General features: G+C 38.2%; 1 protein-coding gene across 3 annotated transcripts in view; it reads left to right on the forward strand.

The window, feature by feature from the left end:
- ANKRD28 (ankyrin repeat domain 28) overlaps positions 1-17,028 on the forward strand; it is a 106,488-nt gene that overhangs the window by 32,169 nt on the left and 57,291 nt on the right. For 2 of the 3 annotated variants that reach the window (XM_031590170.2, XM_090142601.1), the window contains exons 1-2: positions 4,954-6,432; positions 7,485-7,568. In XM_031590170.2, coding sequence (XP_031446030.2) covers positions 6,316-6,432; positions 7,485-7,568 — 201 coding nt within the window. In that variant the 5' untranslated portion in view covers positions 4,954-6,315. Of the gene's footprint in view, positions 1-4,953; positions 6,433-7,484; positions 7,569-17,028 lie in introns of those variants that run through there. The other variant, XM_031590171.2, reaches the window with a different exon arrangement.

Raw genomic sequence — 17,028 nt, forward strand, 5'->3', positions numbered from 1 at the left:
CCAGCAACCAGCTGAATTGTGTAGGGGGAAGAATGGTTGATGTGTGGAAGAACAAACAAAGGCTGCTGAGCCTCCGGGTTTTGTTTTGGTTCCTTGCACTCTGCTCTTAAAGTTGATGTGTGCAGCTGAAATTGCTGCCTTCAGTAATTACTACTGGAAGTACGCTCTTGGTGTAATTGTAAAATATATTTAACTGTATTTCTAGTGCCAGAAAACAAAACAGGCCGTGGATGTGGACTGAGTTGGAAAGAATTATAGGGGTCTACAACATCACATGCAGATAGGTGTACCTTTTTGTAGACTGTCTTTCCTGAAATGGCAGTTGTCTTGACTTGCAATTAACTTTATTTTGATATATTTCCACTGTCAGATTTTGTTGTATTTTGGACAGCTGTTGAGTGTTAGAGCTGCCTTCAGAGAGCTCTAGGGCAGGAGGCAGGGAAGGGAGTCAGGAGGAACTGCCTGTCAGTGCACACCACCACTTCTTGGCTGGTTAGTTGGTTTGTAGGAACGTCTGTGCTGAGTTCTCACTGTTTACTAAGCTTCAGCTACTAGACTAGCTACCAGACACAGCCTACCAGACCTTATATTTTGGTTACTGAAGCACCTTTTAAAAAAGATTTTATCTTGTGCTGTGGTGGCTGTAAGATGCTATAGAACAGCTGAAAGTTTCTTAGCTGGTGTGTTGTTGGAATATATGAAGTATGTAAGAAGTCTTAAACAGAAAATTGCAAAATACGCTTTTAACGCTTTTAAGATACTTACTTTATTTCTCTCTGATCAGATATTTATGATGTATTCTAAAAGGTTGCAGTTTGATTAAATGTACAAATTACATTTACATCTCAAGCACAGATGCATGTTGCATTAGTATTTTTTCATCTGCTGCTCTAATAGAGAGAAGGTAGAATGAGCGCTAGATATTTTTTCCTACTGCCACATTCGCATCTCAATTTTTGTTGAAATGATGTAGTTTTGTATTTTCTGTGGTTCTGTAAATCATGTCAGGCTACATACTTGCCCGAGAGAAAGGAGAGCTGCCTACAGCATGCAAGAGGTGCAAGCAAAGCTGTTTCACTTGTCCTTGTAAGCGGAAGCATGGAGCCCAGAGGTTAAAATGAGTCTCCTTTTTCTGCATCCCAGCTGTACATCATATGCACAGTCTGGAATAAATAGAGCAAAATTGAGAAGAAAGATTGTAATTTATTATTGCCTTAGACCATTCTCTTTCCTGACTCCACCTCATTCCCCCAGGAGTGGGGAGGAAACAGCAAAGAGCTCAGACAAGTGACTCACAAGGCTGCTTGAAGTATTGCAGCTTATATTCATGGTGATGCTGAACACTCATCTCTGTTTGTGTGTTAGGAACACTTTAGTACATATTATAGATAAATTATTCAAAAAACTGCTTATCTGTTGTTTGTGTACCTTGCTTGTGCACGAATAGATAAAAGTACTGTGAGTAATCTGTCTTCTGAAGAGGTCTGTAGCTTAGATCTTAGTCTTGCAGAGCCAGTTGTTTTTTAGAAAAGTCATAAACCTTACTTGGTTTTGAATTTTTCATTTTCACTGAAATCTGACAGAACAGTTTTGTCCCTTTCCTAGATCCTTAATTATACAGAATACTAAATGAGACCAGTTGGCATATTCTCAGCCCAGAAGAAAACTTGGTAAATGCTGATTGTCGAGATAAATAGTTATTTGAGTAAGTTTGGTGGTACTGAATGTGCTTCACTGAAGTTTTCAGCATCATCTACAGTGCTGCTATGGTCCTTCGCTCATCAATTCCAAAAGGAAAGGGTCGATCTATAGAAAAAGGTTACTATTTTTAGCTGCTTCTGACTTCACAGTTTTTTTTCTGCCAGGCGCACATGTGGCTGCTGTCATCCATATTTTAACCTGCAGACTGTGTTCCTATGATATACTTTCTCTATATCCACTCATGAAATTCTCTTGGAAGTTGATTCAGTTAAAAGACAATTTATTTGGCAAAAATATTATGTAAACACAAAGGCTTTTTTTACAAAAATGCATATTATCAGTTTTGTCTACTTGAAAGTTGTTTTCATTATCTAATCATTGTACTCCTTAGCATTTTAAGATTTAAATATGGAGATTTTGTTTTGCTAACAATTAGATACTGCATCTGCTATCTGATCACCACTCAAGACCCAGTAGAAGTGACTTTTTATTAAAAGTTAAATGATTCTCAACTACTTGTTTAAAAAGTTTTCTTATTTTAAATATGTGAAATTTAATTTTGAAACGTTCAGAGGCTTTGGAGAAGATGGATGCTGATAACCCACTGATCTTCACTTACTGGAAGTTTTATTAGGATAAGCTAGGAAGTGTATTTTGAAAGATGCAGCTTTGTTTATTCATACCTCTGGTTAGGATTGTTGGATTAGTTTGTGAAGGGGAGTTATAAAGTAACTTCTTGTATTTACTCAGCCTTCATTCTCTTTTACTGTTATCTCTTCTCCCTTACTGAAAGTTATTAGTTTCCAGATAATACACTGAAAAACTAAAACTTAGGTTTGATTTCTTTTAGTAGAATCGTGAATTTAAGCTTTTGGCTTTTGGAATACGTGGTGGTGTAAAAACTTGTATTTTGCAAAGCAGAGGATACTTTGGGTTATTTTTTGAAAGTGCAGGAAGAAATTGAGACTGATTCTGGTTGAACTCTCAATAGCGGGGAGTGGGAAGGGGCAGATGGCCAGATTTTGTTATTGTTTTTTGTTTGTTTGTTGTTTTTTGAAGTGACCTTCGAGCAGTAGTTAATTATGAGCAAAAGCTAAATGTTCCTAGGGTTAGTTGCCCTTTGGGTAAGAAAGTACTTGCATACACACATTTGTAGCGTAGTGATTTTTTTTGGTCTGCTTACTTTTCTGTGGCTCGTAATGCCATCAAGATCAATGTAGTATTGACTTGGTTGTGCTGGTTCTCTTCCTGATGCAAGCTGTGATGTTTTGGCTTTTAGCTCTTTGACCGTAGGAATGTCACCATTCAAAAAAATACATGGTGTTCTGCAACATGTGTGTTAACTTACTTGAGAAATAGTTTGATTTATTTTCATTACAAGTAAGGTTTCTAGAGTAATTATCAGTGTAGATCAAAGTATTTTTATCTCTGTGAATTTTCACAGTTCAGTAAGTGTGAAGTCCTATACTTTTTATATTGACTTTTCAATTTCTAACTGAATATTTTTAGGTGTGCTTTGAAGCATTAATTGCACAGGTCAAAAATGGGCCACTTTCAGATCGTGTTATCCCCTGTCTAGCACCACATCTAGTTATGTAATGGGAATTCTGAAGAAAAAGTATGGAATTTGTAGCTTTTGTTTGCTGTATAAACTTTTTAGCTCTGGAAGGTTGTTTATTTATACTTAACATACGGATGTGGCATGAATAGTATTATTTAACAAATGTATGTATGTGTATGTACCATGAAAACCAAGTATACATTTTGTAAATGTACCTTGCTCATATTGCTCATAGACTTAACATATTTTTGTTTTTTTTCTTTTTCCAAAGGAAGTTTGAGTTATGCAAGCGAACTACAGTGTCTGTTCCTTAGGCCATTTTCCACAAAAAGCGAAATATCCTCAGGGCTGTGGGTGCTGTGTTTCTTAGCAGACAGTGGATGTTGCAACAGATGAGTCTTGAGGATGTCCTTCTTTTTATTTAAATAATTTTTGTTGTGGCCAAGAGGAACATGAATTTTCATTTGTGTTCAGATGAATCTGTGGTATTTCTTTATAATAAATTATTGAAATGCTAGAACGAAGCACAGTGTACCAGCCATTGCTTTTTTTTTTGTAATTAAAACCAGAAATATGAAGTTCCAAAACAACTGGACTCCTTAGAAATGAATAGAATGTATTGATGAAGTTGTGTGGTATTCATGCACTGTAAATGAAAACATTTGGGAAATTTGAATCTTACTAGAAGTTTCATGGTGAATCCAAAGTGTGTGCTATATTATGCCAAGCCTGGCGTTTCTGAGCTCAGGGAGCCCTGCACTAAGTCACTCTGGCACTTTTATGAAAACATTCGTCTGTGTGCAGTGTCGGTAGGTGTGTGTTAAGCCATTTATTGTGTTACAGCAAAGCTGTTGTAGACATAATTTTAAATGAGTGGTGATGTGAGTTTTTCCTTCCTATGACTCCCAAAGGTGGGAATTTGCTGCATCTATTAATACTCAAACTATTTAATATTCCATTTCAACCTGTCTGTATGGATTAATATGGGAAATTTGAGAGTGAATGCATTACTGAGGAGCAGTTGCACTGGCCAGCTTGGCCACCATGGGCACACCGTGACGTGGGCAGCTCAGAGGGACGTCAGAGGTACCGCACAGCGTGAGCAGAACCCTCGCTTTGTTCCTGGAGCTCTGAGTTAGTCCCACAACGGCAGCAGCAGCCATTTACATAAGACGCCCACTAACCAGCACTTCAGCACGCTTGAGCTGAAATACTTATTTAGCAAGTTTTAGAACTTCATATGCATATACACTCGAGGTACGTGTTTCAGGCAGAGGGTAGGTTTGTCTGTCCTCATTGCAGAAAACCATGGGTTGGCCATTAGTGGTTGGCTTCTGCCGATCGCATTGAGAGAGATCCCGCTTTCAGAGGCTTTCTGTGGGGTGTTCCCTGTCCTCAAGGAGTTAAGCAAGGGCTGTGGTGCGATGCTTCTCTGTCCAGTGCCATATGAAAGCAGTTAAACACTGGAATTGTTTACTGCCTAAATTGTTGTTAGTCAGCAGAGCCAGCACACCGGATTTCTCTGTGGTTTTTAGTGGAAAATATTAAACAGTTGCTCTTCGCTCAGTTATAGAATTCTTACATTTTTGGCTGAATTAGTCACGAAATTGGCACAAACGTAACAGCAAAGACTGCCCCAAAAAAGGGCAGTCTTTTTTTTTTTTTTTTTTTTTTTTTCTGTGCCAGAGGAAGTTGCAGGGAGAGCAGTAGCTGGCTGTGTGTGACATGTGAGCATTACGGGGCATTCCATCCTGTGAGCCTGCAGTCTGCGCTCAGCTGAGCCGCCGCTCTGCCGGGGCAGCCGGGCCGCTGCAGGGTTTATCTGCTGTCATATCATTTCGTCTGTCGGGGAAAAAACCTGCTAAGCAGAGCCTCCGTCCGAAGAGGAAAATCAGGTTGGCACAATGACAGATGTTTGAATAAAGAAGTTGGCTCGGAGGAGATGCGTGGAGCCTGATTTTATTTTTTTCCTCTCGCTCTCCGCCTTAATCTGAATGAGGACTCTCATGGGAACTGGCTTCACATGGCGATCAAAAGGAACACTTGAGTGATGAACTGCTTCTGCAGAAGTCTGAGGCAGTCATTTGTGTGCAGGAGCTGGCTTATTTTGCTGAAGCGTCCTTCTTGTTGGAATTTGTGCTGGGCGCATTCCCTGATGGAGAAGCCAGAGCTGGGGGAAGGAGAACTGAGCGTGCTGCGCTGCCGGCGGCACTGAGGGGTGAGCTGCCTGCGTCTGTCGTTTGGGGAGGCTGGATTGAGCCAGCAGCGTTATTCAAGGAGTTGCATTGTCCCTGCGGTCTGACTCATCGCATGTAAATGTGCTGCAGCTTCGCTGTACATTGCAGATATTTTTATTGCACGGGGAAGAATTATTTGCCTCTCTCCCCGCTCTGAAGAACTGCTGGAAAACGGATGCATTTTTTGGATGGACTGTTTCTGACGCTGGGGAACGGGACTGCAGAATCACAGAATGGTCAGAGCCCGCGTTTATTCTCGGACAGCAGAGAGCCCGCTACTGTTTGCTGGCAACTGACCTTGCGGGACTGGGAATAGCCACAGCCATCTCCATCAGAGCAATTGTTCATTCTCCGGGCCTGCAGAATGGAGCCGGGGCTCCTCCAACAATGATCCCCCTGTCTGCGTAGGGGGAGGCACGCTGCTCAAGTTGTGCCGCTGACAAGGGCAGATTGGCTTGGAAGGACAGCTCTTGGAGGCAGCGAGCTCTGTTGTGATTCAGTTGGGTCTAGGATATTTTTATCAGCTGTTCCACAGTCTCGTCGTTGTGGTTTCCATGTTTTGTGAAATTTTATTTAGAAGAACAACTTTCTTAACGTCTCAGGGTGTTTAAATCTGAAAAATGGAGCATAGAGGGGGATTGCAATGTCCTTTTCTAAATATTCAGACACCAGCAGCAGCACTCACAAGTTTGTGAGTGTATGTGAAACAGGTGAAAGCATTCCCTATATGGTCCTTGGTGCAATACCTGCAGTGTGCTTCCAGGAACAGAGTTGCTGGTGTTATTCTATTTGTTTTTGCTTCTTCAAACGGATCGAATGAGTCGAGTCTGTATTGTTGTTTTGGAGGAGGAGGAAGATGATTCTCCCACATTTGTTTCCAGTATACCTCAGGAAAATATATGTTTGCGTCCATTACCTCCTGGAAATGTGCTGGTAAGACATGTTGTTTGGTGGCATATTTCTCATTTGTAATACTGGTGAGGATACCAATAGAAATTTGTAGGATTATCATGAACATGAATGATGGTAAAAGAAACCAAAGTGGTAAAAACCAAAGAGAGAAAGCCTGAAACTTAGTTTTAGAATTAATGTTTGCAGGGGCTTGCTGTTTTGCATGAAACTTGATTGATGGTGCAGCAGTAATAGATCTCAGCTCTTGCATAGTAGCAGAGGATTGTCAGAGGGCTTGGTGAACTGTGTTGAGAGTGAATGCTTTTCCCCCTCTCCTCGTTCCTCAGGGTTACATTTATGCAATGCCACTTTAGGAACTGATGTAATCGTTATATTGCAATTATATGCAGTATTTATTTTGAGAACTGATAGACTTCATCAAGTGACAGCAGTTAAGAGCTAAACTAAAATAATGTAAGTCATAATTGAAATGTAACTGTTAGATTCAAATTACATCTTATGGACAGTGCTGTGGGGCGTCTGCTTTTATTTCTTGAAATTGGTTTGTGAAGTGACTAACAAAAATCTTGCTAGCATATCTCAGCAGCTTTTCTTTTACTGAGAAATCCTGCTGTATTTAGTGTGTGAGCGTGAATGTGTTACCATGCTTATCTGATTGATAACACTTTGCTTTCTTGTGTCTTCTTTTCTTTTTCTGAACAGGTAAAACATTTCTATTCCCTTCGGTCACTTTCTAATGTAAAGGGTATTAACCAACTTGTATTTTATAGAACTCACTATATGTTATAATAGCCCTAATTTTATTAAGAGGTATTGTCTTCTCAGCTGTTAAAAGCGACTCTTATAGGCTCTTTTTTAAAATAATGTATATTTCATTGGTTCATGTTTGTGTGTCCGAGGTTTTTAAAGTTCTGAATTCTTTCAGTTCTATTTATTGCTAGTAGTTTCTTTATTCCATTGCTTGGGAAATCTGATTTTTGTCCTCACCTTGTGTTTGTGTTACAGTATCATACACACATCACTAAAAACTGAAATGGATTTACATTCTTAATATTTGTTTTTCTTTGTTTCAGCCACCGTTGGTTCAAGCTATATTTAATGGAGACCCTGATGAAGTTCGAGCATTAATATTTAAGAAAGAAGATGTTAATTTTCAGGTAAATCCAAACATTAGCTTTGAATACGGTCTGCTTTCATTTTGATCCAGCTTTCTGCTCTACTTATCACTTCAAAACTACTAATTCAAGAGCTGTAAGTTGTAGTGCTTTTATGTAATAAACAAAAGTAAAGTTTTTATATACACTTAATTCTGGAAAAGAGGAGGGAGGAAGATGGTATTCTTTTAGCTTTCTATATTCACATTGATACTAAAGACTTAATTTTATATTTTTTTCGAATGTTAGTTTCACAGTACTGGGGTAGCTGAAAAGTTTGTGTATACAGGTTTATCAGAACTTCTTAGAAAGTAATACTAGTTGAGTATGATGCTTTGAATGAAATAGAGCATATAGTACATATTAGACAATTAAAGAAAGTAGTACGGAGTTTCAGAAGGTAAGCTTAAGAATGGATTTTAGAGAGATAAACCCAATGCATATATTAGCCTAGTAATATATGCATTGTAAGTGTAAGTGTATATGCATAAGTAAGAAATTGTGCTCATGTGTCCTGTTAGTGACACTGCAAACTTTTAAAAGTTGTACTGAAAAGAAATTGAGTTTATTCCATTTTGGGTGAAATTCAAAGAATTGAACAGCTTGTGTTTACTGTATTTACTTTCTATGAAAATTCTAATATGCATCTTTGACGCTCTGCAAGATAATATTGCCTAAACCTTTTGCTTCTATTAGAAATTGTTTTGCTTATTGTAGGCTGTCATTAGCCATTTAGGGTATAGCATCATAGCAGTGTATGTAGCTGTTTCTTCTCCAAAGTACATCAGAATGTGAGTAACACTAAAAAGCTAAAGCTAACATCTGGATGTTACACTGTGGCCAGTGTAAAACCATGATCATTGTTTACCTTTTGTTCTTGAGATTCACAGAACCAAAAGCAAATATTTAGTTAGGCGTGTGTATTTTGACATTTAAGAGCATTCTGTGGAATTTATATCTGGCCAGTGCCAACTAGAAATCCTGTTTTGTGGAGCTTGGGTAGGGCCCTGTACAAGGAAACTCACTGTGAAATTGAAAGTTTTGTTTGATAAGGTTCCTTTTTTTTTTCCCCCTTCTCCTTGAGAAGTTTTGCTTGTTCTTCAGCAACATTCTGTGATGGATTATATAATATGAAATGACATAATTTTCTGTTTAGTCATGAGAGTACTTGTTCTGTGCGTGTGTTGTCTGTCTTGTCTCTCCATGTGCACATTATGATCCTATTATTAGCATATTCCTTTTAAAAAACTGATTAGTCTGTATTATTTCATTTGTATTTCTCCATGCACAAGTCAGTTAAGCATCTATAGTAAACAAAATAAGCTTAGCATCTTTCTGCTTTTTTCATTATATATTACAAAAGCCTCTGCTGGGTTTCATTATCCATGAGGTAGTGAGTTTGTCTGGTTTTGGTTCTCTCACAACATTTGTTGAACAGGTGTTGTCAGTTCATAAATACAAAATAAGTAGACATGCTTAGATAAGAAAGCTTCTCATGTAATTGTTTCATACCTCTTGGTGAAGAGGGTTACTCTGAACTGCCAGGAAGCTATAGCAAAGTAAAATACTGTAGATTCAATATTCAAAATCTGTTGGTACATGTGTATACATACCATTTTTTCTTCTTGCTGTGGATTTAGACCACGTGTATCTTACAGTAGTGGTGCCCAAGGAGTGTTCAGAATGCAGTGAAAATAAATAAGCTATTTTCCTCACAGCCACATTCTTCAATGTAGGCAGATGCTTATCACATGTGACCACTCCTTTCTAACGTGGCAGTCCCAGTCCTACTGCAGTATTTAATACTGAATTCACATATAACCCATAGAACTGTTTGTCAGGACTTGCTGAATGTACAAATCCTCCCATGGTTGGGTAGAAATGAAATTAATTGCTTAGGGAACTTTGTGCATCTGTCCGTGTGTGGTATTTTTCTTGGGTTTTGCACTGTACGTGCTTGACTGAAGGTAATGTATTCCTACATAGTCCTGATCCAAACCTTTTCCCTTAGTTGTGTGTTACATATTTGTGTGGATAGAAAGAGATTGGGGAAGTGAAGAAAATGAATTGACCATGTATGTTTCCTAATAAAGAGAAGGATTGGGATGAACTGTAGTGGGTTGTATTAGAACCAGTATATGTGTTAGATCTTTTTCCACTTAGCTGTCCAAGTGCTTCAGTACAATTGTTTGAATTCCAAATCTGTTCCCTTCACTGCCTTTGCAGAGTCTTTTTTCCCTCTCAATACCAGCTAATTATTTTGCAGTTTGTATTCTAATAGCTGGGATTCCTTCCTCCCTTCTGCGTAGCAGTTGGGTCGGTTATGTAACTGGAGACTGAGTCCTGCAAGTGAAATTGTGCCCTGAAGAGAACTGGAGGTAGAGCTGCACTGTCTTTATTGTAACAGTGATAGTCATCCTGAAAAGTTGTTGGTGTCTTGATAAAATACCTTTTTTTCCCCTTTCTGTAATTATCCAACTTCATTTACCTTTTAACTTTTGGGGTATATAATCTTTAACATTATTTGCCATTGGCTTAATGCTCTGCTAAAGCTAAGTGAGTTGAATCTGTGTGTTTGGCTTCCTACAGCTAGGCTGTGGTTTGCCCATTTGGTAATGTCTATCAATTGCACCAAGGTTGGACTGTATTAGAGCATTATTCATAAAGCAAGTGATGTCTTACAGTAGTGTAATGTTATATTTAGATAGATTCTGAGATGGGTGGCCTTTCTCATGGGCAAAGGCAAAGATCATGTACTGATAGTAAACCTGGGCTCTTCCAGGAAGGAGGTTGTTCTCTCTTCATGTCACATTTACCAGCTCTCTTGAATCACAGCCTGAATCTAGATTTAGAATGTATGTATTTTATTCAACTCAGCTGCTGTGATTCATGTGAAGAAAGAGCGAATTAAGCATGTTCTTTAGCTGATGAAGTTGTGGGTCAAAAAGGCTTGCCTCCTTGGTGTGCGCAATCTCCTAGGCAAACCTGATTTACGGGAACTTTGATCAAAGGTATTTTTGGAAGGTGCACTCTCTGAGGTTCCAATTAGTGGAAAAAATAGAGGAGAAAGGATTACTTCTCCCCAAAAAATCTTGAGAAACTGTAGCTGCTCCTTTTATGAATCAGGCTTAGATCACACACATATGTTGAGCTGATAGAGTTTCTGTTTAGAGAGAGACTGAGAGAGGGGTGCATGTGAGCACTCATGCATATTTCTTGCTACTCGTTTTTCCTTCATACCATCCTAGGCTTTTTAGATTTGGCAGTAAGGAAAATGGTGTGTGATAATTAACACAGTATCTCTGTAGTAGTTTATAATGAATGTCAGCGTTTCCTCCTCTTGGTGATCAGAATAGCAAAGTTAGTTTGAAATTTGTGCACTTCTCAGCAGTTAATTGATCTTAAGTGATACTGTTATTGCCTTTCACCAACAAGGATTTAGCCTTTTTTTGTTTGTTTGTTAGGGTTGGAAGTCCATCACTGTAGTAAAATTGTATCTCCTTCATTTGTAACCAATACATTTATGATGTATGCTTAGTTTCATAGATTATGAACGTTGAATATTTTCATCTTGGCTTTTTGTTACAAATACTACTGTGTTGAAGGAATACTGGCTCACTGACAAAAATACTAAAGAATTTGTACATCTTATTCCTGAAATGACTGTTCAAAATCAAAACAGCTTTTCCTCCTCCTCCAAGAACTATTAGGATAATATTTCTAACCACAGAAAGTGATACTTCAGGTAACCCTATATGCTATCTTTGTAACCCAATTGCACTTGATCTTAGCCAAGGGAATAAACATCTGATCCTCTCTGGAAGCAGTGTCAGTGTGCCCCTTGCTCTTTTCACACTAGTGCCAGACAGGGGTTGCATTTGGGGAATCCCAGAATGGCACAAATGTCTCCTGGTTTTCACAGGTGCTCACTGCTCCCATTTGAAATACTGCTTGACACGTGGTTAGTGACTTCAGCGTGAACCACCTGTGTCTTGCTGCTCATTTTGCTTTGGGAGATTATGATAGATTTATATGAACCATATCTTCAAGCTGTTTTCTGTGTTGTTGTTTTTTTCCAACACAGAATGTAACACTGGAAAATGAAATCATGCATACTGTACTGAGCATTGCAGCTATCAAGATATCCGGATGCTTTCTGTTCCATACCACAGGCCATCCAGCATAGCTTTGAATTTCATGGCACTTTTCTGTCACAAGGAAGCAAAAAATAAAAGTAAAAACTCACCAATGCTACTATTATGCAATTAAAAAAACAAGAATAAACAAACAAAAAAACCACCGACCAACCTAAAACAGCAACAAAAAGTAACCAACACCATACAACCAAACAACCCTGCAGCTATAAAGTGTTGCTCATAAATTCTAGAGTTTTGTTGCTGGAGCTAGCAAGTATTGTTACCCAGTAGCAGCAGCGTGATACGTATGAGTAGGAGAGTGAAGTGTGTACATTTATCTTTGTTGTTCTGAGCAGAGGGCTTGCTCCATGGACAACTCTTGCAGTAGAAGTGTGAGCTCCTTTCCCAGCCCTGCAAAATGTGGGTTTGCATAACTCCTTGTTGGTGTTATTTGCATGTTAGGAAAATGTTGCTGGATTTCCTCCTGGGGTAAGATAAGATGTCTGTCTTGATTTCTTGTTATTTTTTGTTTTAATTTTACTCTGCACATCATTGCATGTACTACAAGAGGAGGAAAATGGGCTTTGTTAGTCTGGACAGAAGCCTAGGGTTTCTCATACAGCACTGAGTTTAGGTACCAGGAGAATTAGAAATTGAGAGTATCTGTTATCCAAGTAATTTAGGGAATAATAATTTATAACATAAACATAAATAACATTATAGCACAGTTAAAAACTAAGAAAGATTCTTTGTGATGCTGATGTCTATCAGGAACATACTAGAAGAAGTTAAATTAAAAAAAAATAGGCAAAAGTTTCCTGGTTTTCATCTTTATATTTCTCTTGTGGGCTGGACTCTTGGGTAACTTTCTTGTCCAGGCTTATAAGTGCAGCATAGAACAAGAAAAACGTGAATTAAGCTGGCTGAAATACAGAACATTCCACAAAATGTGGAATGCAGGATGCAGTGCTCTAATCATGCAGATAAATGATGTACAGATTTTGGATCTTTAGATTTTTAATATATGCTATGTAGGAAACTAAATCAGTTCTCAATTATTTTGAGTATCTCTGAAGGTAAGGGAACTTACAAACAGCTTGGCCTTCTTAAAAGCAGATAACAGGAAAGCTGCAAAGTATGACATAAAAATAATCTTCAGGAGTTTATTACCTTTCTGTTATCTTTCTGTAGCCATTCATTTTACCAAAGTATATAAATAGTATGAGGATTTTTTTCTCCTTTCTGATTAGGAAAAAAAGAACAGAACAAAATGCATACAACTACAATTGTAAAATCATTTTAATTTGACATCTGTGCCTCGTAAAACCTCTTCCATTATTAATTGCTATACATAAACTGTTTCAGTTATCCTTTTTGTGGTCAGTAGTTTCTGTAACTTACGTCACATCAAGAGAACAGTTTGTCATCTGAGGCATCTGCAGGTGCTGCTCAGAGCAGGTTAGTGCGTGGCACTTCTGGCAGTGGCAGTTCATGCGCAATGCTGTGCTTCCTTGCTTGAGATATCAGTGAAGCTTGTAAGATGCTCTGGAAATAGGTTTGGAAGCAATAGAGAACGCAGACAATTTTGCACAGGAAATCACATGGGCCAGGTAAAGGCAGTAAGAAGACAGGTATGGGCCAACCAGACTCCTTTCTGCTTCAGGGACACTATGATCATTGACTAGAAAGAAGTTCTGCCATGTCTTGTAATATGTGTCATTTTGTCTGCTAGAAGAAGCTTGAAGTTGCATCATTTTCCAGGATAATTCATCTCTAGCTCTTGTTACTAGGTAAAGTTTCTGTCAGTTAGAATGAAGCTTCTGGGGCCTTTGTATCTAAACTATAAGACTAGATGGTAGTTAGATCTAGCATAGCGTAGCAGAAGCTGAGCAGGAATCATGTACTGTTTTAACTCCTTTTTAAAGGGTGAGAGAGCTTGAGTTTGCTAAGGACTCTATTTGTCTCGAGCAAGCATCAGACTCAGTAACTATTTTGTTGAGTCCATTGCAGGCAGTGTAGATTGTTTGCACGAAGGCCTTTTATGCTGGCAGCTACGGTTGGCAACAAAAACTTGAGCTAAGCTCTTTGATGCTGTGAAGCAGCATCTTATTGTGCTCCTTGGCAGCACAGACTGTGCGGGCAGCTCCATCACTCCTGCTTTGCTGACGTGAATGTCAGGAAGGAATTAACAAAGCATCCAGAAAAAAATGTAACACATTCTGAAGAGTAATGGATTTTTTTATACATATCTATTTCTTGTATTGTTTGACTTCCTATCTTAATAGTTCAGATTATAAACTTTTTTTTTATCCAGTAATGTTAAGGATATCTGTGAATTTGAAAGGCTTTGTGGAATTGATGAGAACATATGAGTTGTAACTTTTGAGTTTGGCTCTAGTTACTTTAGCTCATTTTCATCCTTTGAATTGTTTAGCACTGTGACTGGATGTGAGTTTTCCTACAGGTAAAACCTGTATGTTGAAAAGACATAGGTGTGCATGTGGGTATACATTCATCTATGAAGACTGGTCTGAAATCAGTCTCCTATCTCATTCAGTTGGTCCAGGATGTCAGAGGTGGATGTTGATGGTATGACAGCAGAAGCTGAAACTTCCCACCAATATTCTATTAGTTGTTTCCATGTGACAGATGGCAGCAGAGAGGCAGTCTGACACAATGGCGTCTTGAATAGAAGTGTGGATGAAGCAAAAGAATGTCACTAAATGCCTCTATGCAGAAAAAATTGCTCCCATTGACATTCATTGGTGTTTGCTGAACATTTAGGGAGACCAACCAGTGAACCAGTGGATGAGGCAGTGGGTGGTGCATTTCAACAGTGCTGACAGGTAATAGGGTCACCTTCACTGTTGCAGTTGTCTATAAGCATGGCAGGCAGGTTTTTGTTCATTGCTGGCAAAAAATGCATAGCTAATGGTGGTGACTATGTTTGTAGCTGAGAATTAGCTCTGTGAAATAGTGTTGTTGTGCTCTTTGTATCTGTTGTAGTTTCCATGGAAATAAATTGTGAGGCATTACTTTTGGAGTGACCCAAAGGGTAGCTTATCTAAACACATGATCAGCTGTCAGTGGGAAAAGGCCTTTGAAATCATTGCAGGAGATCAGAGAGAAAATTAAATAGAACTGTATAAACAAATATGAATAATGATAATATCTCCAATTAAACCCACTGTTTAGAAACAGAACTTGATTTGGTACAGCAACTTGTGCCTCGCTGTTTCTATTCAGAACCCAATTTCAGAAGCTGCAGTACAGTTGGAGAAATGTTATAATAGCAACTGTGTGCCTGTGAGACCTCACAGAGAGCAGCAGGTGAAGTTGGGATTGCAGTAAATCATAAAGCAAATAGGGTATGCCTTCAGACGCTTCCCTGCTAACTGTTCATTGAGCAGTTTTTGTTAACATCTGACTAACAGAAGCTATACCTATCATCTTCATTAGAACAGATTTCTAGTAAGAATTGAGGGAGCTTTTCCAATTAGCTGAAGACATTTTAACTAGTTAGTGACTGTATTCTTACATGTGATAGTGAAGAAATTATATAATCTTAGCAATTAATGATAGTGCCTATCCTATCTTGTTTGCTCCTGGGCTTTTAATAAAATACAGCCATAAAATTATAGCAAGATGCTTCTTTCTCTTTTTTTTTTTTTTTTTTTTTGCTCAGACTTCCCTTCAGTGTGTATTTCAATGAACTTCATTGCTTCCTGATGCTAGATATTCTCTGTAATGAACTTTCTTGATGTTTCCACCAAAAACAGGAACTCACATTTACTGTGTGAGCAGCCTGATGATGAGTCATGAGGTTCTCCTGCTTCCTGCAGCATTCACCTAATTGACATTTATTTACATGTGCAGAAATAGTAGGAAAATTCTGTAAGGAATCTTACTTCTTGAGAGTGTTTGTGGTCCTTCGCAGCAGGTTCTACCTGCTCAGAATTGGCAGGTATGCATTAGTGTGTAGCATGGTGCTGAAGTAGTTCATTTGCAAGAAGATCTATGGTTTGGCTTTTAAAGGGGCATAATATGCATAGCACAAGTAAATGTGTGAGATTTTTTAATTAAAAAGATATAAAGTTAACTTATAAAAATTACTGTCAATAAGCATGCTCGAGTTCAGTGAGATGTTTTTTTAAGGAAGTAGATAGAATTTATCACTACCATATGGGAATATCCAGGGGTTATTTTGGTGCAGAATTAAGCTTTTCATAACAGGAATGTTTATGTTAAGTATGTGAAGGGGGTAAGAAGATACATAGCCACAGGGAGTATAGGGAAGCTTTCCCTGTAGGAAAGTTTCATCTGTTTCTAGAGCAATTGCTAAGAGGCTATTTGTTTCATGGATCTGAAGCATGGTTAATTCCAAGAAATGGAGAACTTTGGACACCTAATTCTTCTGAGTGTTGTGCAAGTGTGCAGCGTGTTGCATACTGTGTCTGGGTACTGTAAGAATATCCACCAGCTACTCAAAAATTTTCATAATATAGTAGTTATTTTATGTTATTTAACTATATTATATTTTGGGGTTTCCTGTTCATTAGTGTGGAATGTTTTCCAAGCATGTCATCTGTAATGAATAATCAGATAGCTTATTTCCTTTTAAATGTGGCTTTGAGAGTGAATCATGCTTTTTAGCCTCAATATAAAGTATGTCCACAGTGCACTGACACTGAGTTCCTTTTCTGGTGTAGAAATGTTTTAGAATGTTTTAAGATATAAAGCTGTGTAAGTGAGCATTTTCCTTCTGAATCAGAATTCTGAATGACAGAACCTTGCCAGTCCAAATTGGAATAATCCACTGCATCCTGTTGGTAACGTCATATTTACTCTGTGCAAATGAGATTTTCAAGTGTATTGAGTTATCACTCGTTAGAGCCATATAATAAAACCTTCAACAGAGTTGCAGGATAATCTGACTAACATCAGCAAATTGCTGCCTGGCACAGTGCATTATTTGGATGATAACTCAGAAAGTCATCAATTGTATAAAATAAGACTCTTCTTAAAGGAAGAATTTTTACAAAAAATGAGAAATATTTTTTAGAGACTTAGCGTTGAATTAATGGTTGAATTAATATTAGCATGGCATACTACTTGTGCTAATTAGATTCTGCTTCTCATCAGGCCTAGTAAGCTTGCCTAGCTCTATGTTAATGTGGTTATACTGTTTGCTAAACTGGGCAAACGAGATTGGATTTCTGCATGGCAGTCTTTCTACCCTATTGGTTGTACACTGAATTTGTTTTACAGTAATTGGGGTTTTGACAGACAAGATTTGTTCCGGTCATTGCTATCCTTTAGTATGGCAT

The sequence above is a fragment of the Phasianus colchicus genome, chromosome 6, assembly GCF_987193195.1.
Source record: "Phasianus colchicus chromosome 6, bPhaCol1.hap1.1, whole genome shotgun sequence".
Lineage (NCBI taxonomy): Eukaryota > Metazoa > Chordata > Aves > Galliformes > Phasianidae > Phasianus > Phasianus colchicus.